The sequence below is a fragment of the Artemia franciscana genome, chromosome 7 (genome assembly GCF_032884065.1).
Source record: "Artemia franciscana chromosome 7, ASM3288406v1, whole genome shotgun sequence".
Lineage (NCBI taxonomy): Eukaryota > Metazoa > Arthropoda > Branchiopoda > Anostraca > Artemiidae > Artemia > Artemia franciscana.
Genome location: NC_088869.1, coordinates 8,705,694 through 8,729,388, shown reverse-complemented (window position 1 = coordinate 8,729,388; position 23,695 = coordinate 8,705,694). Strand labels below are relative to the sequence as shown.

The 23,695-nt window shown below is 33.5% G+C and overlaps 2 protein-coding genes across 2 annotated transcripts in view; both read left to right on the top strand.

Moving 5' to 3' along the window:
* Nucleotides 1-3,799, top strand: part of LOC136028810 (uncharacterized) — an 83,981-nt gene extending 80,182 nt beyond the window's left edge. Inside the window, exons 5-6 of the mRNA XM_065706718.1 lie at nucleotides 1,415-1,520; nucleotides 3,506-3,799. Of these exons, the coding sequence (XP_065562790.1) occupies nucleotides 1,415-1,520 (106 nt within the window). The 3' untranslated portion in view covers nucleotides 3,506-3,799. The remainder of the gene's footprint in view (nucleotides 1-1,414; nucleotides 1,521-3,505) is intronic.
* Nucleotides 3,800-7,808: 4,009 nt separating this feature from the next.
* The window catches only part of LOC136028808 (diphthine methyl ester synthase-like), a 29,890-nt gene continuing 14,003 nt past the window's right edge, over nucleotides 7,809-23,695 (top strand). Inside the window, exons 1-3 of the mRNA XM_065706714.1 lie at nucleotides 7,809-7,987; nucleotides 19,497-19,730; nucleotides 23,136-23,256. Coding sequence (XP_065562786.1) covers nucleotides 7,853-7,987; nucleotides 19,497-19,730; nucleotides 23,136-23,256 — 490 coding nt within the window. The 5' untranslated portion in view covers nucleotides 7,809-7,852. The remainder of the gene's footprint in view (nucleotides 7,988-19,496; nucleotides 19,731-23,135; nucleotides 23,257-23,695) is intronic.

Below are 23,695 nucleotides of genomic sequence, written 5' to 3'. Positions count from 1 at the left end.
TAAAGGCTTATAGTCCCCTCTTCAAAACCAAAAACACTGAAAACATAATTATTTCTCTATTTTTTCATCCCCATGCCTTTAGGTGGTATTATATTCCTCTGATGTAACGCCTCATCGCATTGCTCTGAACCTAGACTACGAAGCGTGAAATTTGTAGTTCAAGTCTTGTGCTCGAACTTTTTTTGCAAATGGGTGTCAAAACAAGTAGGACATGGACAGGCCACTTTATTAAGCAGTAAAGTACTATCCCCATCATCAACTAAAACATCGAGAACCAGAAAGAGCTGGAATAAAGAGCGATGAATAAAAAATATGGAAGCTTGCAGAAAAAGAAAAGCAAATGCTCGCTGAACTCTTTTCCAGTAAGCAAAGAATAGAGGCTCTTAAAAAGCCATTACAAGAAAAAATAAGCCGCTGGGTATAAGGGGTAAGTTACTGACAAGATGTTTGAAGAATTTCAGCTTAAAATGGGCATCGAGAAGATAGACTTGATTTAAGTTCAGCTCGCTCAAACCATGTTGGGTGGATCGCTTTTGTTGCATGCATAACAGAAAAATCAGCAGCTGCTCATTTACTTATTATTTACTCATTTATTTACTCATTACTCATTTACTCATTTATTTATCATTTACTCATTTACTTGTATGCAGGAAGAAAGTAAGTTGCTGATAACAACACTTTTGAAGATCTAAAGGTAGGAAATCAAAAGCCAGAAACACCCAATAAACATAAGGTTTTGAAATGTTACGGTCTTGTGATGGTTTTCTAGTAATTAACCAAAGTAGCTACCCTGTTGTAGCGCAGTGGGTTGATGCTCTGCTTAGCAGTACGGGGCCAGGGGTTCGGTGCCAGCCGCAGCAAGGTTGGACGACAAGGTTTCCACTTGCCTTTTAAAAAAGGCCAAGGAACTGAAATGTCGATTCGACGCCCTATGCACCAACACTGGTTCTGGAGGATCTTTATCCTTTTTTATCCTTATCAAAGTAGTTGCCTGTGTATTATTTCAAAATTTTGTTCCTTCATAGTTGAAAATCAGGAAAAAAAAGAAACCTGAGAGAATCCATGTGGAAAGCCAAGGTGCCGGATCATCTTGTTATTACCCTAGTCTTTCCAGAAGATTATGACGCTTCATTGCTGACCGCCCTGTTTTCACATTTACGAGTGATCGATTTGCATATCGAGTATGATATGTCCCTTACTTTTCCCGTACTTTTTTTGGTGTCAGGATAGTCCCTTTTTCCGCCATAAAAGACCCTATTTTTGACTTTTTGAACCTGTGGCAGCCCTGGGTATGAAACTCGGAAATCTATAAACGCTATTTTCATTTGATAATAATCTCTAATATGGTATGTTTTATGGACTTCAACGTATTTATTTCGTATATCTAAAGTTGATTTTTAATTCTTTCTTTCAGAGAGGCTAATTTGGCACTAGCGTCCTTAAATGGGGTAAAACCAATGAATTACGTAATTTCGTTTGCAAGAAATTCAGATAAGCAACCGGACAAGAAAACATTATAAGTAAGTATTTTCTTAAAACTGTTAAAAATATTTGTAAATATATTTGCACCCTTTATCCTCCCTCTCTCCTCCCCCAAGATATTGAAAAAATATGGTTTTGGTTCTCTCATTGGAAAATGCCTTTTCTGATAGTTTTTTTTTAAGAAACTGAAAAGGATACAACTTGATTACCCCCCCCCCCCCGCCCCCTACATTTAAAAAACTTGTTCCTCTTTGCTTAATAATAATGAATGAGAATTTTATGCATCAAAACGAAAGATAAGACACGCCAAGATATGACAGTGTACATGTCTCAATTAAAAAAAAAAAAAAAAAAAAAAAAAAAAAAAAAAAAAAAAAAAAAAAAAAAAAAAAAAAAAAAAAAAAAAAAAAAAAAAAAAAAAAAACTAAATTTCCTTGTAATGACAATTTAGTGTGAGAAATGTACAATTGCGAAATACTTGGTTCATCATTTTTCTTAAAAACAAGATGATTCAACAGCAGAATTTATACCCACGGAACCGTTTTTCGCTTTGTGTCTCAGCATGTTTGAGTTTGATGGGTAGTTTTTGAGCTGGCACATTGTAGCAGTTACGCGAAATTTTAATGCTCTGTTCCAGTTTTCCGTTGTCTCAGCTATTATATCTGTTTTACTCTTCTTCCGTCCTGAATAGTGATACAAGATTCTTTCTTTCATTTATTCATTCATTATTTCATTATTTCATAATTTCATTATTTCATTTATTTTATTCTTTCATTTATTGGGGTTAAAGAATTTTTCAAATTTCAGAACAATAAAAACATTAGGCTGAGTTTGAGCTGTGTAAACTAAGCAAAGTTTGAGCTGTGTAAACTTTAAACATTGATAAAGGATAAGAAAAAATAAAACAATTTAAGAAAGAAACGCTTAATCCGCTTACAAGGAGCAAAGAGAAAAGAGAAGAAAAATACAAATGCAGTTTTTTGGGGAGATGATTGGTGTTAATAGCCAAAAAGGAGGGATGGGTATTTGAAAGATGTAACTGAATTTGGCTGGCGATTCAAAGCGGAAAAATTTCAATGACTAGGATCAAGCTGAGATCGGACTATGCTGTTTTGACTGACCAATAATTTATGCTGTGAAACAAAGTTGACAATTTGAACGCTATAGAACATTGACCAACGTACTGAAGAAAGGATTTGGGAGTGGTGTTTCTGGAGGCTGTTCCTGGGACCAAGCTGGTATCTAATTGGGCTCTACGCTTCCTTGCTGTCAAAATCACTGACAAACTGGCTTTTCAGATCAATGACAAGAGAGTAAACTTTCCTTCTATTGGACACTACTGATGTAAACAAGGATTCAAGGTCAGACCTTCTACTAAACTCAACATCAATTCGTATTGAAAAAAAGATTTCGGGATGGAACTTCTGAAGGTTGAAACTGGGAGCCTGAGATTTCCCAGTTAAATATTTGTGAGAGACTTATCTGACCCATATCAGAGTAAACATCTGTAGCAGGATATAGCCAGGGCAGGTCATAGTGACCGATGTTTCAGCTTTAATCTATTGTCTTTGCGTCAGAATAGCTGGAACATTTCTCCAGGCCTCGACATCAGACGTCGGACTTTTACAGAATGAATGAGAGGCTTTTAACCAGGAGATGCTAGAACTCCTGGTGTAAATTTGCAAATATTGTTTCTATTGCCATCATGCACATCTACCATCCATAATATATCTAATCCGTCTTGATGTTCTTAATTCAATTTAGCCGGTATTTGGAAGATATTTGAAACAATGTCTTTGAGTGTTGAGGAAAAAATATTCCCCAATACTGGGGACACTAGCCTAACTAAGGCTAGTCAGTGAAGGTGCTTCAAACATTTACATCGACCCAGAGCAGCTAACCTTGCCTGGGATTTTTTTTGCATAATTTGTCCTTCTTAAAGAATATTCTGATTTTTTGTATACGTTTTTATTTTAGTTTATTTCAATTTACCTCCTAAATTTATAACTAAGCTTATTTCTAGGTACTAGTAATCTTCAGAACTGGCTCGTCCTTGTTAAACATCTATGATGAATCTTACTATGTTTCAAATTGATTTAATACTGTAACATTTATGATATTTAATTGTCCTAATATGTCAATAAACAATTCTAATTTTAGTTGCAAGAGCTGTTCATTCTATTATCTCTTTCATCTTTGAATAGTTTTTTTCAATTTCGTTTCCCCAGTTTGGCTTGTGAATAAGGTAAAGCTATGATTAGAAGTGAAATATATATTGTTATATATTTTATTTAGATTATATTTTACCGATTAGATATTTTTGTGTTTTTCTACGCCTTTAGTTTTTTCTTTCTTCTCTATCTCGCGGTACTATAAGTGATTTTGCTGTGAAAGCTGTATTATTTCGTTAAGTAACGAAAACTTTACTAGGGACCTAATCATGGGGTTAGGCTAGTAATTAGGATAATTGTTAGGCTTTTCGGATAATTGTATGTTTGACAGGAAACATAAAATTTAAGATGATCTCCTTGGTTGTTTCCATTTTTCTACTTACAGCTCTTTTATTACATCTTTTGTGAGTAGACGGAGGATTAGCAGCAATGCACTCACAGCTTGTAGGATTCAGCTTGTAATGACACTCTAGGCTATTCCTTAATTTCAAGGAATTTAACTTAGGAAATGTGGTTATTAATATCAGTCGTTTTTAAAAAATGAACTTGTAAAACTACGTATAAATTGTCAATGGTTTCTGAACAAGCATAGATAATTGTAGGGCATAAAATAAATCACAATACCTTGTGAGTATTTAATCTTTAACATTTATTCCATTAAAATGTAAATATTTTAAGTGTGAAGAACAAATTCAAGTAAAATTTTAGTTTAGCTACTTCTTGCTATCTTTGAAAGTGGTTAGGTAAGGAAAATGGAACTTTCGGGAATAGGTCCACAGAAGAAATCATGTCCCCAGAAGCTATAAAATAATAAAAGAAGCTATAAATAATATAATATAATAACAGATAAATAAATATATAAAAGAAAAATTATAATAACAAACCCAGTATCCATCACACGTCAATATTCAACTCCCCATTCCCCCATCCTTTCCCTCCCCCCATTCCCACCCTTACAGCAAAACATTAATTAATAAAAAAAAATCCGAATATTTCAGCTCCATATTTTTTGTACCTTAGTTCTTCTGCCCTAGGGTTGACGCATGGACGGATAATAGATACACTTATCTATTAACAAATGAAATAACATCATTTTTATACAATCCTAATAAGAGGGTTAATACCAGATTTGCCTCTTACTCAATCGGAATATTTGTCTTGGCTTTTTCTACAAATAGCCATGGTCTGATGCCCACAACTGCTTGATTTTAATTCAAAGTCAACGGACTCGGTCGATGCCTTCGACTTTTATCTTAAATTAGTTTTTTTTTGTTTGGGGGGGGGGGGGGTACAAAAAACTTTAAAGAACGAATCAAAATTCGTTTATATTAATTTTTGTTAGGTTTTTTACAATTCGAACAAACATTTCGGGGGGGGGGCTATAAACCCCTAACCCCGCCCCCTGAATACGGCCTTGTATATGATGTTCCGGTATCCCGCTATTAGCAGAGAAAAAAACGGAAGAAAAGAGGACAAATCAGTGCTATACGAGATGTTTTCGAAATAATTAATTTTGGGTTACTATGGCCTAAGACTCAACCTTTACTGATGACAGCTACTGCTGCAACCACGATAAGAAAAGTAAAGAATGAACCTGGTTAATAGAAACTGACACTCAAAGACGTCTCTTAGGAACTATCAGGAACAGCTAAGGGTCTTAAGGTGAAACTTTCAGGGAGTGAATCCAGAAAATAAACACACTCTGTGCATCCAACCTGCCAAAATGACGCATCTCCAAAGTCTTAGAAATGGCTAAGGGTATCAAGTTGATGCTTTCAAGGAATGCTCAGGAGGATGTTGAAACAAGGGAAAAGGCATTATTTCCATCCAGGTTGTCAAAAGGGCGTATATGTAATATCTCAGGTGCGGCTACGGGTGAAAATCAACACATTACTCGACCAGCCGGGGCTTTGAGAGAATAGTGGTGGAGGGGGATCAAGTAGGTTTCGTACAGGGGGACCACGGAGAGCTTATGAAGGACATGTTTGAAAAAAATGTGGCTTAACTCTTACTGTGAAATATTATTTTTATGTTGATCTGCTTAAAAAAATTTTGGTAATGAAGACACATCAATTGAAATTTTGCAGCCAGGAGAACCACAAACGGAAACAAATCTGGTTCCGTTGATTTTTGACATCCTATGTGTATTTGTATTTTTTAGACAACAAATCACAACCCATAATTTGTTTATTTGAACAAGCAGGAAGTTAAAACAAAATATAGCACAGTAATATTCTTACAATAAAATGGTCTATCAATATTCAAGGTCGAAACAGGATGGGTGGTAAAATGGATTCAGCACTAAATAAGGCAAAAATTTAAGCAGCACAAAACATGGGGAAGAACAACAGCATTATAGATTTTCGCGAGGAGCTTTTTGTCATATTTGTTTTCGACGGCACTAAAGAAGCATAAGCAGCCCGGATTTTCTTTTCAGTTCTAGCCACCAATAACTTTCTTGTTGAAGATATTGAATCTCCAATAGGTAGATCTTGGTAAATAAGCTCTTGAAACGGGGCAACGGATGCTCCACCAAGATTCACTGAAGTTGAAGCCAGCTCAGACGGGCAATTAAACAGAAGAACTTGGGATTTCCCAGTGTTAAGGTTCAAACCAATATTTCTAAATTCACTTGAAATAACATTAAAGCTCTCCAATAGACTAGACACTGACCGACTCAATTTTAGCAAGTCATCTGCATAACATAATACTGACTCGTTAGTCGCTTTTACAATATACGAAATCGGTATGCTATCCTGAGCTGGTAGTGTGGCATTATTAAACCCATCGGTGACGTAATTGCGCCCTGTTTAATATTTACATACACAGGGATATCAACCGGGAAGATTGACCCTTCAATTTCCAGGCATACCTTTAGATGACGATACATATAAAACAGCGGAGCGACAAAATCAATTGCAACCCCACGCCTAATCAGTGCCAACAGTTTCTAATCAGTTCGAACAGTGCCTAATCAGCTCAACATATATATATATATATATATATATATATATATATATATATATATATATATATATATATATATATATATATATATATATATATATATATATATATATATATATATATAGGTCATAGTTCATTTTTTTGTTTATTTATAATAGATTTAAATAGTTAAGTTTTAAGCAAATAGTTGAATTGATTGGTAAGTAGTTACCTGGGCTTTTGCGCGACCGCAAACCTTCAGAGGTTTTCTTCAGCGCTAAAGAATTTAATATTTAGTGGATAGTTGGACATCAATATCTAAAAAATTTATTTTATCTTTATTTTTTTATACCTTAGGTAACGAAAAGATTGATCAGGTTGGGAGCTTCAGTTACCTTGGTAGTATTATTAGTAAAGATGGTGGGAGCAGTGAAGATGTTAAAAGTAGAATAGCTAAAGCTCAGGGTGTTTTTTCACAGTTAAAAAAAGTTTGGAAGAATAGAAAGATAAGCCTACAAACCAAGATTAGAATATTGGAAGCTACAGTGATGACAGTGGTCAAATATGGCTCTGAAGCATGGACACTCCGAAAAGCAGATGAAAATTTACTAGATGTTTTCCAGAGAAATTGCCTACGGATTGTTCTGGGTACCCGGCTGACTGACCGTATTTCAAACAGTAGGTTGTACGAAAAGTGTGGTTCAATCCCGCTTTCTGGGGCTATAATGAAAGAAAGGTTGAGATGGCTAGGCCACGTTCTACGGATGAAGGATGACAGATTACCGAAGATTGTCCTTTTTGGCCAACCGTCTGGGGCTACACGGAAAGCAGGTCGTCCTTGTCTGGGTTGGGAGGATGTCATAAATAAGGATTTAAAGGAAATGGGAACTTCCTGGGAGGGTGTAAAGAGGGAGGCTTTAAATAGATTAGGTTGGAGGAGGAGCGTGCGTAGCTGTGTTGGCCTCAGGCGGCTTGGTGCTGCAGTGAGTTATTAGTAGTAGTAGTAGTTTAAAATCATACCTTTATCTAATTTTTTAATTTCTTTTTAAAATCAGCTGCTTTAGAATCAAAACGCTTAGGGGAAAATAGATCAACTATTTTCACCTTTAAAGTCAGTAGTAATAACGAGTGAAATCAATAGTAATAACCATGCATAGACTAGAATTGAATAAGAAACCGGCGTCTCTATTGATATTTCACACCATTTCTTATCCTAGGTAGCGCTGCTTTTGGAAATAATTTAAATTTCGCCAATGCTTGTTCTTATTGGATTGGGGCTTGGAGACCCTCAAGACATTACGCTTAAGGGTCTAGACTTTTTAAAAAGATCGGAAAAGGCCTACTTAGAAAGCTATACATCAATTTTGAGCTGTGGAAAGAGTGAACTAGTAAGACTACTTGTAAATTGTCAATGGTTTCTGAGCAAGCAAAGTTAATTAAAGGGTAGCCTATAAGCTACAGTGCTTTGACAGTAGTTAACCTATAACATTTATTGGCAAAATTCTAGTTGATTGAATTCATGCTATCTCAGAAATGGGTTAGGTTAGGAAAATGAAACTTTCAGGGATGGGTCTACAGGCAAAAGTATGTCCTGGGAAGGTATTTTGAAGTACCTACCTTCACTCCTTCTCCTACTAGAGGGCCCCGACCTAATGACCTCCAAAAATATGTGTGTTATAAAATATTTCAAAAGCATTTGATAGTTGGCCTATGTTGCATAGCCATGCTTTTTTGTCACTGTTGTGTAGTGGGGTGAACCCATTTATAGGGCAGTGTTTGGTGGGCTGGTATGGTAATTCATCTGTGAGTTTTTGGGAGGACAACTTTCAGACTGAATTTATTTACATTGTAGAGTCAAACAAGGGTCAGTTCTTAGCCCCTTTATATTTAATAATGACATGGTTCATACCAGGCCATATATGATTAATGGTATTGACATTAGCCACTTATTGTTTATTGATGATATTTTGTTGTTCTTGGATAATTTAATATCAATGCAGAATACAATTAATATATTACACTCACATCTATGAGAGATAGGATTAGAGATTGAACCATCTAAAACAGAAATCCTAGTGGCAAATAGTAAAAGTGATATCCAACATCATTCAATTAGGGTGGGATCACTTAATATAATTAATAAAGATTCCATTAATTACCTTGGGTTGCCTTTTGGTCTGTCAGTTAAAGCTACATGGGAGTGGGTGTTATCATCTATGTTGGGAAAACTTAGGAAAACATATAGCCTACTAGTCAGGGTGAAAGATTGTTTTGATAAACAAACACTTGCTATAATTTTTAATTCAGTGTTTGCACCTCATGTATTTTTTATTACTGTTAAAATGTATCATCAATATGACTGATTTCTTAGACAGTCTAGAGAAAATAAAATAAATTTTCTCCTTAATTGTCTAAAAAAAAATTCATAATTGTCATACAATACCCTTAATTGTCATACAAAAATTTGGAATATTTGATATTACTGTCAAAATAGATCAACAATATGACTGATTTCTTAGACAGTCTAGAGAAAATAAAATAAATTTTCTCCTATATTGTCTAAAAAAAATTCATAATTGTCATACAATACCCTTAATTGTCATACAAAAATTTGGAATATTTGATATTACTGTCAAAATAGATCAACAATATGACTGATTTCTTAGACAGTCTAGAGAAAATAAAATAAATTTTCTCCTATATTGTCTAAAAAAATTCATAATTGTCATACAATACCCTTAATTGTCATACAAAAATTTGGAATATTTGATATTACTGTCAAAATAGATCAACAATATGACTGATTTCTTAGACAGTCTAGAGAAAATAAAATAAATTTTCTCCTATATTGTCTAAAAAAAATTCATAATTGTCATACAATACCCTTAATTGTCATACAAAAATTTGGAATATTTGATATTACTGTCAAAATAGATCAACAATATGACTGATTTCTTAGACAGTCTAGAGAAAATAAAATAAATTTTCTCCTATATTGTCTAAAAAAAATTCATAATTGTCATACAATACCCTTAATTGTCATACAAAAATTTGGAATATTTGATATTACTGTCAAAATAGATCAACAATATGACTGATTTCTTAGACAATCTAGAGAAAATAAAATAAATTTTCTCCTATATTGTCTAAAAAAAATTCATAATTGTCATACAATACCCTTAATTGTCATACAAAAATTTGGAATATTTGATATTACTGTCAAAATAGATCAACAATATGACTGATTTCTTAGACAGTCTAGAGAAAATAAAATAAATTTTCTCCTATATTGTCTAAAAAAAATTCATAATTGTCATACAATACCCTTAATTGTCATACAAAAATTTGGAATATTTGATATTACTGTCAAAATAGATCAACAATATGACTGATTTCTTAGACAGTCTGGAGAAAATAGAATAAATTTTCCCCTTAATTGTCTAAAAAAAATTCATAATTGTCATACAATACCCTTAATTGTCATACAAAAATTTGGAATATTTGATATTACTGTCAAAATAGATCAACAATATGACTGATTTCTTAGACAGTCTAGAGAAAATAGAATAAATTTTCCCCTTAATTGTCTCATTTAATGGAAAAACACTTTTTTCATTATTTCTATAATAAAATAGATATTTATATGCTATGTTTATGGGTGCTATTTTATGAGTTATGTTATTATTTATAGGTCATGTTTTGTGAATGGTTTTTTGAGTTATGTGCAAAAAAACAGCTATGATTTACCAATTTTCATTAGAAGTGTAATTTTTATATTTTTCAGTTTTCTTTCCATACTCCTCTGTGTACATCTTTTGTATGTAAAGAGGACATAAATAAATTATTATTATTATTATAATAAAAGTGAAACCTTGCAAAATAGATCTTCTGCTTGAATGAAGTTCAACAAAATTGTTTTCAGCTTCACAACTTTGCTCAATCCCAATTTATAAGGTTTTAAAGATTTACAAATACATTTCCTAAATTTTGAAAAAAAACATTGATATGGCTCAGAATTCAACTCAAATAACAGGAATTGAGTTTTCAGAACTAAAGGCAGAGAAATAGCAACTGATAACTGAAAATTAAGATAATTCAGGTTGGTCAACTACAATCTTGGATAGCCTAACTTGGGCAAAACTGTAGAATATCAGATCTCCAGAAAAAGACATACTAGAATAAAAAGAGAAACATTATTATACTGCTAATTTTTCTGGTTTCTGACAATTTATCCCTAGCCTCTCCCATCATTAACAGTGTCACATAGCCTATCCATAGGATAGGCTATATAAAAAAACAATTATGAAATTTTTGAACATTTATTACAGTAGCTAAAGAAAAAGACATATATATTATAAGGATTTCATTTTGAATCCAAAAATAACATTCGTTTTGGTTGCAAATTAACAATATCCTACCCCTAATGATCAAAGATGTAGGCTATCCTTGGGTAAGAATGCCCAGTGACTAATCTTGGCCAGAGAGACTCCTAATCTTGGACATTATGTGTATAGGGTTAAATAGTTGTGATTAGCAGATGGTTTAGAATAGACCAGTTGAAAAACATTTGGTTTTTCAATATTTGAATTTAGACCAAAGTTAACTCTAAACTCTATTCTATTTAAGTACAATTATTTTGTTTCACAGCACTTGTCTTAGATTAGATCTGACCCAAGGTTGTCTGTGATTAAGATATATTGTTCAAACTTTATGATCCTGTGTCAAAGATAAGACAAGATTTTCTAAGATTAGGCTCAAGCTTTTATGTGTGGCCAAGATTAGTCTCCACTGTTGTATATCAGTATATTTGATTTGTGAGTGTTGTATATAGTTAAAATATTCAAGCTAATCACATACTTGCTAAGAAGATTTTGACATATCCAATGGTAAACAATCCACTTTATTGGTGGTATAATAGAACCTTTACAATGATTTAGCTGTTAAAGAGCAGATAAAGAGGAAAGAGGCCATATATTTTGTTATATATATATATATATATATATATATATATATATATATATATATATATATATATATATATATATTTGTTAATGTTTAATATTTTTTTAAACATGTTAATAAATGCTTACCTTGCATTGGGATCAAAAAACAAATCCTGCCCTGTAACCCATAATAAGTTTCTTTTTCTCCTGCATTTGTCCTTAAATAGTTTATTTTTTATTTGTCATAATAAACTGACATTTGCATGACTTAGATTTTATCAATAGCCTATATTAAAACAAGGAGGTTAAATTAAAAAGTAATGGGGCATACTGTAAATACATTGCAGTTTTGTCATCCAAAACCTTAAGTCTTTCTTGGGCAATGACACCAATTTGGTGAGAGGAAGTTAGGAGAGCAGTTACCCCTGTTCGTTAAAAAAAATACCTTTTTTGGTGTTTTCCTTAAGAGCAACCTTATTCCAGTAGTGTAAACTGGGCACATGCCCCCAGGATTTGTTATCTCTCCTCCCTAGATTTTGACAATTACCTTTTTATGGTTTTTCATTCAAAAATGCTTTTTCTAGCATTTCCATTTTAGAATAAAAAAAGGACAGGTCCCCCCCTAAATTTTAAACATTACAGCTTTCTCTGAGCCTCTTTCAAATGTGGAAAGAAGTGAAATATTTGTATATTACAGATGTGGGGGTAAATTTTTTTACTAACATAACTGAATATAGATAAGTTTCTGAAGCTAAAGGTATGTATGTTTTTTGGCAATCTCAATATTCTATTAACTATCAAATTCACCAAAATTCTTACTTTATAATATGCAGCAAGTATTAGCAAATCACGTTTTCGTATATTTCCCATTTTTCATTTATGTTTTGAATCAATTTCCATTATATAAAATACTATTTATTATAAAAAGATGAATTTAAGATAGAATTGTGCAGCATCATTGCATTTCTTAAGATTTGTATTTTGTGAGTTTCAAAACAGCATTAAAATGGTCTGTGTGTTGACAAGAATGACACCAATAAGAGTAGCCAACATAAAAAGTAAAAATATTCAGACTAAAAAATTTGTGAAATTAATAGAAAACATTTTAATGCTATTTCACCCTTATTAATTACCTTAATTGGCACTTTGGAGTGAATTAAAATCCATATTGATCTGTGAATTGGTCTGCAGAGGTTAGGCAAATGCTCAGCACCTCATGCTTCAATCTATTGCATTTTACCAATCCAGTTACAAATTAAGTAAAAGTATCATGTTCAACAAATGTTTAACATCTCTTGTTTCAAACTATTGTATTTTATCATTACAGTTACTAGTTGCAATTCACTGAGTGAAGCTATAGTTACAGAGTGTAATTTTCAACATAAATAGAGCTGCAAAAAATGAATGCATGGGGCATGAAAACAGAATTGTTTTCTTTTGTCTAGTTACCCTATTCTTCTTACCTTCCTATATTTTTCTTCTTACCCTATTCTACCCTTCCAAAGCTGATATGTAATGCTTTTTTTTTACTGTAAAATATTTTCTCATACTATGTATTGTACAACATGTATAAACAAATGCTATTTTGATCAACTTGAATTTTTTTTGCCAATGGAACTTTTATTACCTATTCTAATTAAAGATACACAAAAATAAAATACTCGTTTAAACAACCAATTTGGATAAGAACTTGGTACAATGAATATAGACTTCCTATACAGGAAATAGCAATAATAACACTTTTTTGGTGTATAATTTGGTTTAAATTAGAGGAACTTAGAATAAGTGAAAAATTGTAATAAATCAGGCTAATTTGTACATTGAGATTTGTCTTGATATTATTATCGACAATATTGAGCATTTAGGATGTCCAGGGTAGTGGTTGAAATAGACAAAGTGAAAAATTAGTAAATTAAAATACATTAGTGGACAGCTTATAGATAGGCAGTTGCTTTTGGTGGCAAATGATTTTCCATTGTTCTTTTGCTAGAGCAGTCAGTAGAAACAATTTTTGATGTAATAAAATATTGAATCTATTGTGGTACAACAACTATTCCTGACTGCTGGAATGCTTATAGTATATTAAATAATATTGCATAAATTCACTTGAGAGAGAATTATTCAGTTAATTGGGCCCTGTCTCTAGTGTTCACACCCTAAACATTGAACAATTGTGTGAATACATTTTAGAATACATTGTTTCTAATTGGTTTGAATCTTAGAAACATAAGTTTCCTGGGCTGTAGGGACTTTAAATTGATGGAGTCTACCTAATTATTTGTATTAATTCCTATTGTTACACCCATTGACAACTGCAATGCACATATTGTCGTTTAAGTTCAAGAACCCCCTTGACATTATCTGAATGTTTCAACTGGGCACCCTTCCTTAACTCTTCTTGCAATATTGAAGATAGGCTGTTTTGTCTACCTGAGTTCATATATTGTCTTTTGATTTTATCAACATCCCCCTTAGTTTTCAATGAAAATTTCAACTTAGTACTTGTAACTGATCCATAGATGAATATAAATACACCTATGTATGCCTTTTTGACAGTTTGGATGCAAATAGTAGTTTTGGATTTAGTCCAACATCACACTGGAAATCCCCTTAGATTTCAGCCTTATAACTAGTTATTCACAAGGTATTGCATTTGTAATGTGCAACACAAAGGGCTTTGGTAAATTTTGCAGTTTACAACAAAAGTTAGTTGGAATAAAAGTGGATGGATCACTTTATACCTTCTCTTATTCCCTTTCATAGTTCAATAATCGTTTCTGGAGCAAATTCCATTTTGAGCCCTTAAGGGTAAAAGGTAAACCAATCCATAGTTGCCAATAGTTTAAAAACATGTTTCAAATCAAAACTGTCTAGCAAGAAACAATTCCCAGTTGCAACTGACTCAAGAATGGTAATTATATTTTCCTTAGTCTTAATAGTTAAATGTCATTAAGAAAACATATTTGCCTGAAACCATTTTACAAAAAGAGTCTAAGACTACTCAAACATGACATCAACATCACAGAAAAACTAACAACATTTTTTATTAGGGTAAGACCATCAGTACTTGGCTAGTCCCTAATACCTCATTACATGAGTTATTATGAGGGTTAAGCATTTTTAATAACCTGGATACACTCTGCCATTTGACTAGCAGGATGGAGTTAAACTCTTCCTATTTAGTTCAATAGTCCTAGTTAGAATTTGCAGTAGTATTTTTAGTCATATTTACAATTGTAGAAGTAGTAGTAGTTGCACCCATGAGTTGTGACATTCACATTTACAAGTTGTTGTAGTGGCAGTTAAGTTACATTTATATTTGCAGTCACAAGTTGTTACAGTTACAGTTGTAGGCTAAGTTGTTGCAGTTGCAAGAAATTGTAGTTGTAAGTTGTCAAAGTTGTAATTACAAGCAGCCTTAGTCACAGCAACAGTCACTGATATTCACAGTTGCAAATATTTGCAGATGCAACTTGTCACAGCTGCTGTCACAAGTTGAAGCAGTTGTAAGTAATCATTATCATAATTGCAAGCAGTTGCAGTTACAGTAGTAGTAGGAATGGTAGTCCTGAAAGTATTAAGTAAATACAATTAGCTGCTCCTAAGATATTACAGATATGCCCTTTTGATAACCTGGATGTACCAAGTGTGTTCCAAGTTAGTTTAAAATCCCCCTCAGCATTACCTGAAGTTCCACCTTAATACCCTTAGCATTTTCTAACACATCCAGGTCTAAACTGTCTTCCCTCTTTCCCAGTGATAAATCCTGTATGTAAACATTGGCCATATTGCATAATTTACAACTCTCTCCCCAGGGGCTGTGGGGGGGTATGGTTTCCCTAGATGCAGAGCTATTAGACATTTTGACGGTTTTAAACAAAGTGGCTATTTAAGAGTTTTAATCTGGATTGAGGTGGGATGGGTGAGGCTTCCTAAAGGAGAAGGGGGCCTTTACCTTCCAAGCACTTTTCAACATTTCCTGAAAATGTCAACTTAATACTCTTAGTTTTAACCAGTTGCAACTGGATGTAGTTACAGATGCAGTTTGTTACTGCTACAATAGTAGCAATAGTTGTACTGGCCCTGACTGTTTCAAGTTGTTGCCCTTAGCCCTTCTTGAGATCCCGCAGATTCATTCATTTGATAGCTTGGATGCACAAAGTGTCTTTGGATTTAAACAGAGAAACCCCTCAACATTTGCTGAAGTTTTACCCTAGCATCCTCAGCTGTTTCGCACATACCCAGGATCAATCATTCTTCCTTTCTCAATATTAAAGCCTGTATGCTAATAATGTTTAAATTGAAAATAATATGATTCTCTCCCATGGGGCTGTGGAGGGCCTAATAGCTATAGTTATTAGATCTTTTGACTATTTTGAGCAGTACGTTTCTTTTTTCAAAATTTCTTTCATTGGGGAGAGAGGAGGAAGGGATACCTGTTCCATAAGATATTGCAAATACTCATTTTTGATAATCTGGGTGCACTTAGTTTCTAATGATTTTGTTCAACATACACTTCAATATTCCCAAAATACTTCATTCCAACACCTTTAGCTTTTTTGAAAACATCCAGGGTAAAAATTCTCCCCTTTTCCCAATGATAAAATCCTGCTGGCAAAAAACTGGCAAATGGTATAACTTAGCCTAAGTCCTTGGCCAGGTAACACCCTTTTTATATACCCTACAGGTTCAACTTAATACCCTTGGTTGTTTCTTATATATTACAGATATGTCCTTTTGACAACCATCCTGAATATAGCATGGTTTTTGTTTACACCCCTTTTGAAGTTTCTTGTAAGTTTCATTGCAATAGGGTAAAGGTACCAATTATTCAAGAGTTTTTGTAAAAAAACAAAAACTTTGTCTACTCCAGAAGCGTTAATTTAAAGACTTTTGGTTTCAAAAGGGTTTCATTATGTAGAAAAAATATCTACGAATCTAACTGTTTGATTAGAAATTTGAAGTTTTGTCATAAAAGGGTACAAAACTCCGATTTTCTTAAGTTGGAACGTTTTCACCTACAAATTCGACAGAACAAAAAAGTTACCCGTTTTTTATGTGAGTTGGATCCCAGTTCGACACATGTCAAAATGCTTGGGGAATACTAATGGGTGGATCCTGGTGGATTCGACATGCCTATTCTTTTTAATTTATTTCTTTATTTCTTTTCAACTTTTTTGAATGTGTAAATGTATAAAATACTATTCAGATAGTGGAAGTAAAAAATTGAAAAAATTGCCTCAAGCATAAGGACGAAATTGGATGATCATATGGAGTGTAATTGTGTGACCTAGGTCTTTATAATGTAATATGTGATATAGGTCTCTATATAAATGCTATCTGGAATGGCCCACTTTCTCTCAGCTTTCATGGCCCAGCACAGATTTCTTTGTTGTTCACAGTTCAAGTGTTGTCAACATTTGGCCGTTTCAAAGTAAATCTACCAGTTTAATCCACTTAAAAAATTTTGTTTTGACTATCCTTTGTCTGAAAAATCCAGATTTCTTGAAATATGCATGTCCTACTTAAGATTATTAGAAGTTTGTGACAACAAGGAGTTTAACATGTTTCATTTGCATTTTGGTTGGGATTGGATAGGAATTCGACACTAATTAGGGAGGGGTTCAGAGAGAATATTTTGTATTTTACAGCTTGGGAATCTATTTGAAAAAAAAAACATGTATAAAAATTTACTAAGAGAAAATATACTTTAAATTTATTCAGTGATAAATGAATTAGGATGTTGTGATCAACCAAGTCAAATGCTTAAAAATATGAACATAGCACTAGGCCCAGCAGAAGTTCCTCAGATGACAGAAAAATCTAGCATCAAATCAGCAAAATTACGATTAAAAAAATGTTTTTTTCATGTGAAATATTACTACGAATAATAATCATCAAAATCTCTCATTGTCGAGAAAGTAACCATAAATTTGCCAACTCTGTTTTCATCAGAGGACCTTTGGATTTCGACACCAATTGTTTCTCATCTGTTGTACATGTTCAGTGAAGTTTCGACATAAGCATATTTCGACAGGGTCTGTTGCTGCGTGTCGAAAATTTCGACAAGGTTACTACAAGATATTCTCAAAAGAAATGAGTCTCATAATAGAAGTCAATATCCACAATTGAATTCGGCTGAAGGAACATTTTTAGTCGGTCTGGTATTCTACTACATCAGACAAGAATTTTCGACACTTGGAACATAGTTTCGTCAATATAATATTAGCTGCCATTTTAACTTAATTTTATCAAGAAATAGCCAATATGGCTACATTTTAGAGAAGATCAGATGTATCTTGATGCACTGGTGTTGGTCCTAACTTTTTTTTTGCCAAAAAAATAACCAGGTAATGACAGTTTGAAACATTACACAGCAAAAAATTGTTAGGAGCTCATTTTGTGTCTAAAACAGGAAACTAATTGAATTGAACATTCTTTTCTTATCTGGGTGTATTGGATATAGTGTCCACGTTTTGCATTGTCAAAATATACCAAAGCTTCAAGAGATGGTGTCCCAAGTCCAAGACTTAGCAGAGTTATCCTGTTTTGAAGGAAAATTTCAACAAGAATGACATTTTTCATCATTTCCGCGCAGTGATAAGTGGTTAGAAAAAGCTAGAGAAATTCGCCGGGGAAATTGAATTGATTACTTTTTTTGTTTCACAAAATCTACAAGGAACCCTTTGCTATGAAACGGTGGCCCTAATACCAACATTTGATTTTCCCTTGATTGAATCTTCATCCCAGGGTATGAATTTAATCAATAAGTGTAGCTTCAAAAGTAATAAATTAATCAAATTTGGTATTCATTTTAGATTATCAAGATTCTGACGATCCTCATTCACATTTATATCATTGGACTTGGCGCCTCGCTCTTTTTTCGAATAATCGATTCTCCGGCCGTCAAAATGATTCCTTCTACTAACCTTTTCTTACTTAATCGGGTGTCTGTTTTAGCGTAAAAACTTAATAAATATATAACACACAATCTATAAATCTGTAAAACGAGGAAAAAACATAACAAAGTTAGCATTCATTTTTGTTGACCAAAAATCTGAAGATCCCCATCCACAAATATATCCCTGGACTTGTCTCTTCTCTTTTCCTTCAAATAGTCAAAGTATTCCTTCTACTAACCTTTTCTCCCTTTATCGGGTCTACGTTACAGGTTGAAAACTTGATGAATTTCTATGGCATACGATTTATGAAATTAACATAACAAACTTAACATTTATTTTAGGTGACCAAAGATTTGCGAATAAGTCCACAATTATATCCTTGGACTTGTCTCCTCTGTTTTCTGTCAAATAGCCAATGTTCCAGCTGCCTTAATGGTGTGTCCCCTAACCCCACCTGTTGATTCTCTCGTTGGCAAATTTGTTTGTTTCAGGCAAGGATGTATCCAGGATTTTTATCTGGGGGGTATTTATTTTTTTTTTTTGGGGGGGGGAGGTCATAAAAAACGCGTAATAAATTAGTTTGTATGCATTTTTTTTTTTTACGAGTTGGACATTTTTTTTTGAAGGGAGGGGGGTCAGACACTGTAACCACCCCTGGAGGTGGCCTTAAATACTTTCTTTCTCCTCTATTCTGCTTATTCTACTTCTCTCACAATTCTAAAAGATCTTGCAGAAATACTTTCTTTCCTCTATTCTGCTTATTCTACTTCTCTTGAAATTCTCAAGATTCTTCCAAAAATACTTACTTTCCTCTATTCTGCTTATTCTACTTCTCTCGAAATTCTCATAATTCCGGCAAAAATACTTTCTTTCCTCTATTCTGCTAATTCTACTTCTCTCGAAATTCTCAAAGTTCTTGCAAAAAATACTTTCTTTCCTCTACCAAACTTAAAGCGTTTTCACTAAAATTCCTATTGCAACTTTAAGTTTCCTCCCAAGCACATCCACTGCTACCTTGCCTGTTGTCACTTTTTCAATTCTAATATTTTCAGGAAAAAGCATATGGAAGACAGCTTATCGAAGCAGATCGAGATTATGTAGAGCAACAGTGTGACCAAATGCTTGAAGAAGCAAAAACAAGTCTGATAAGTTTTCTGGTTGTTGGCGATCCATTTGGAGCCACCACTCACACAGATTTAGTTCTTCGAGCCAAACAAAAAGGGATAGAATGTAAAGTTATCCATAATGCATCAATAATGAATGCAGTTGGTGTCTGTGGTTTACAGGTAAATGGGTCGTGGGATCTGTAATTAATTAAAAAAAATCTTCCATTTTTTTAGAAGATTTTTTTTAATTTTTTTTTTAAATGTCCAGCAGATATAAAATCCTATAATAATTGAAACTCATAACGACCTTGTATTACTATTAAAGAATAAATGAAACCCAAAACGATCAGAAATTACATAAATAATAATATCCTACGTAAAGGTAATAGATAGTGATACAGATTAATAAATAAATCTTAAAACGAATAAAAATTAAATTTAACATTCAAGTTAATTTTCACGCAAAAAAAGATACTACAAAGAAGAATTGGACTATTGCCCCTTCCTCTAATCGTATTATTTTTAAATTTTATTGCGTCAGTTGCGTTTTATAGGAAACTATAGGTTACCGTGAATGTCCGAAATCGATGAATGTCGATATTCACCCGTGAGAGAGAGAGAGAGAGACAAATAATTTATTAACAAAAGTAAGACTCATGTAATCTTTCAACAATCATCGGGGAAACCCATTGGTGATTGTTTGATGGTTGTTTCCATCCTTATAATCCACTAATTTATATTCACCACTTCACCTATAAATCAAAAATCACTAAGAAAAAACTTAAATCATTAACAACTTTCCAGTAGATAATGTTTCAATCCACTCTTGCACTGGTTACCATTATCTGCCACGTTTATACCTTCTAGGAGAAAATTTCACAGCTGTGATCCTCCAAATGCGGAAATAAAGATCCGCGTTGAGTACTCCGAGTCTCAGACGCTATTTCTGAAGAATGTCTAGTTTTATACCATTATAAAACGAATTAGACTTCAAAATTTCCCAAAAGCATTCCGGTGAAGAACAATTCAAACACTGATAAACAAAAAAAAAGCGAGTTGATAATCTCTTAACTTATGAACATTTACAATTTTCATTTAGTGAAGCAACTCAAAGTACTATTTTCAAATTTGCCATGATCTCTTAAGACACGAACGATTTCATTTTTTAAAACTGTATTTTTTTTTCTTCTTGGATATAGTCAGCGCTGCCTGTTAACTTTTTCACTGTTATGCAAGGTTTGATGGTGACAGGTTTGGTTTGGTTAGAATAGATTTTTAACCAATTTCTGACAATTATAACCTAATTTAACCCACCCCAACTTTAACTTTTACCATCAAACCTTGCATGAGACTGAAAAAGCTGATTCTCAAAGCTAATTGAATCCAAGTAGAGAAAAAGGAATTTTGGACCTTATGGTGAATGTTGACATTAACCAGATTTAGGACATTCACAGTAACATATATATATTTAACAGTCGGCTTTAGTTTTTTAAAGCATACACGATAATTAAAAAACTAATTAATATAATAATCAAGACGACTGGAAAGAACTAACGAAAATAAATTGAATATTTAATATATTGATCTATAATATTGATTCCTTTGTTTGAATTTTCCTTGTTTTTTTCGCATTGTCCACGTTTTCTTTGTTTGAAATTGTGTTGAGTAGTATAATGCAGTTTTCAATAAAGTGCAAACGGCGGTTAGGGAAGAGGGGCGGGAAACGTAGCCGAACTCTCGTTTTTAGTACGTTTTTGAATTAAAATCAAGTTGCCATCAGTCTATGGCTAATTGGAGAAAAAGCCAAAACAGATAGTCTAAAGGAGAGGAACAGCTTGGATAAGACTTTTTCAGGAATGTATAAAAATGATGTCATTTTCACTTGTTGATAGATAGTCTATCATCTATACATCCATCTTGGGCATAACCAAGGTAGATAGTCATAGAACATTAGGGACGATCAAGTTTTCTGGATTTGACTTATGACAGACAATGTTGCCTGTCTGGACTTGTTTGCAAGGGGGGGGGGACTGAATTTGCTCGGACTCACAGGCGAACAAGTGACCTATGCCTAATAGACTTGCCTGCTTAGAGTCTCAGGCGGAATACCGTGTTTTAGGATTGACACATGACCACCAAGTTATGTTTGTTTGTGTTTTGAGTGTGAAGTAAGTAACCCAATTCACAAGCTCAAACAGTTACAATAACAAAAAATTATTTGAATATTGGTTGACCAACAAGTTGCTTGGAATTGCAAGGCAAACAAACGTCTAAAACCTAACAGGACCCGTCCGGCTAGAATGTCAGGCGAGTAACCCAATTCATAAGGTCACACAGTTTTGCTACGGTAACTCTCAAGGTAACAAGCGTACAAAGCCTAATAGTGGGGCTCACTTTAAGTGTGACTTGAATATTCAATTTAATTTTTAGTCTTAAAAAAATTAGTCATTTGTATCAGTATCTGTTATTTTTATGTTTGATGTTGTCCTCTATTTTAATTTCTGTTCGTTAGGATTAATTTTCTATTGTTGCATCCTGAAACATCAAAACCTTTGAAAATGTATTCAGTTTGCTAACACTTTCATCTACGATGCTAAATAATCAACATAGTCTAAGTCTTGAGAGTTTTATAAATAATGATAGGACACAAACCTGCTTCACTCCTGATTTAATAAGAAACCTTACAGGCGAGAGGTGTTCTGTAAATAGATCGTCAAACCTGTGTCTCTAACTGGTGTAAATCTTAGCCTACATCTTCAAGTTCCTTGGGCTAAGGGACTTAATGTTTAAGTTGAGGGCAAAGGCCTAGAAACCTGAAATATTGTTCGAAAAGGAGCTGCATATTTTCACGAACAGATTAAAACTTTATCCTTAAGTCCTTGGTTCAAACGGTATATTTTGTTTTTCTCCCCTTCAGCTTTTCAGAAACAACCCCAAAAATAAGTGAATTACTACGAGAAAATACAAGAGATTTTTAAAAAGTCCTTGAAATTATAGATTTTAATTGTTACAGCCCGGATTGCCCCTTTCCCGCCCAGATGTAGGTACAAATAAAGGAGAAATCCCTCAACCTACCCTCAAAGGTCACTGTACCGAAAATCCGTGGAAATGTGGATGTTTAAGCATAAAAACTAAGTTTTTTGAATTACCTCTTTTGGAAATGGGGATTGAGTCTAACTTGGTTTAGGTCTTCGGCATAAAGTTGTTTTGATGAAGGCAGAATAATGTATTGAGGGATGAGTTTGCGATTAGCTTTCAATTTGTGCTAAACCTGTTGGTGATTTGACTCGCAATAAGCAAAACTTACTTTTAAAGCGCGCTTTAATATTTTGAATGACATAGTTCTATTTGTTTTGTATAACCCCCTCCTCCAGACTTCCTACACAAATAGGGGGATCTCTTGCATCTAAACTGTAAAGAAATTTAGTCGGTAAGTTAGAAACAGCGATCGCCAATTGTTTTCTTACTCGGTTTTCATACTTTAATTCACCCCCCCTGCCTTACTGCCGTAATCTCTCCTAGGCCTAGAAATCTAGCAAAGATGTGAAAGAGTATCTACGTGAAATAATAGTTTTCTAATTCCAGTTGTACAACTTTGGAGAAACTGTATCTATTCCGTTTTGGACAGATAATTGGAAACCGACGAGTTTTTGTGATAAAATCATTAGAAATAGGAAGAACAAACTCCATACGTTATGTCTATTGGGTAAGCTATAGGCTCAATATCTTTTATAGTCCAGGAAGTGTATGAAAAAAAGGGCCCAACCCGAAACAAATTGCAAGAGAAATGATTCTTTGACTACCCAGAAAAATATGTAAAGCTTGCTGTTCTAGCTGTTTCATAAATATGTTTTTTTTTGGTTGAGGTTGATTTTGAGGGGGTGAAATTCGTGTTTCCGTATATAGGCGTACAACAACAAAATTGATGTCTAGATAGATCACGGTGATCACTAGATATGATAATAGATCATGGTGGTTAATGAAATTCGCCTTTATTTGAACGTAAAATTAAAACTTTCATTTGAAAATTCCTTCAGTGTCAAACCACACTGAATTTGAAAGAAACCGGTCTTAAAATGTAGAATAACAACTATCACCCATTTCGATGGGTTAGCTAACGATTAAAACATTCTCGACTTTTTCAG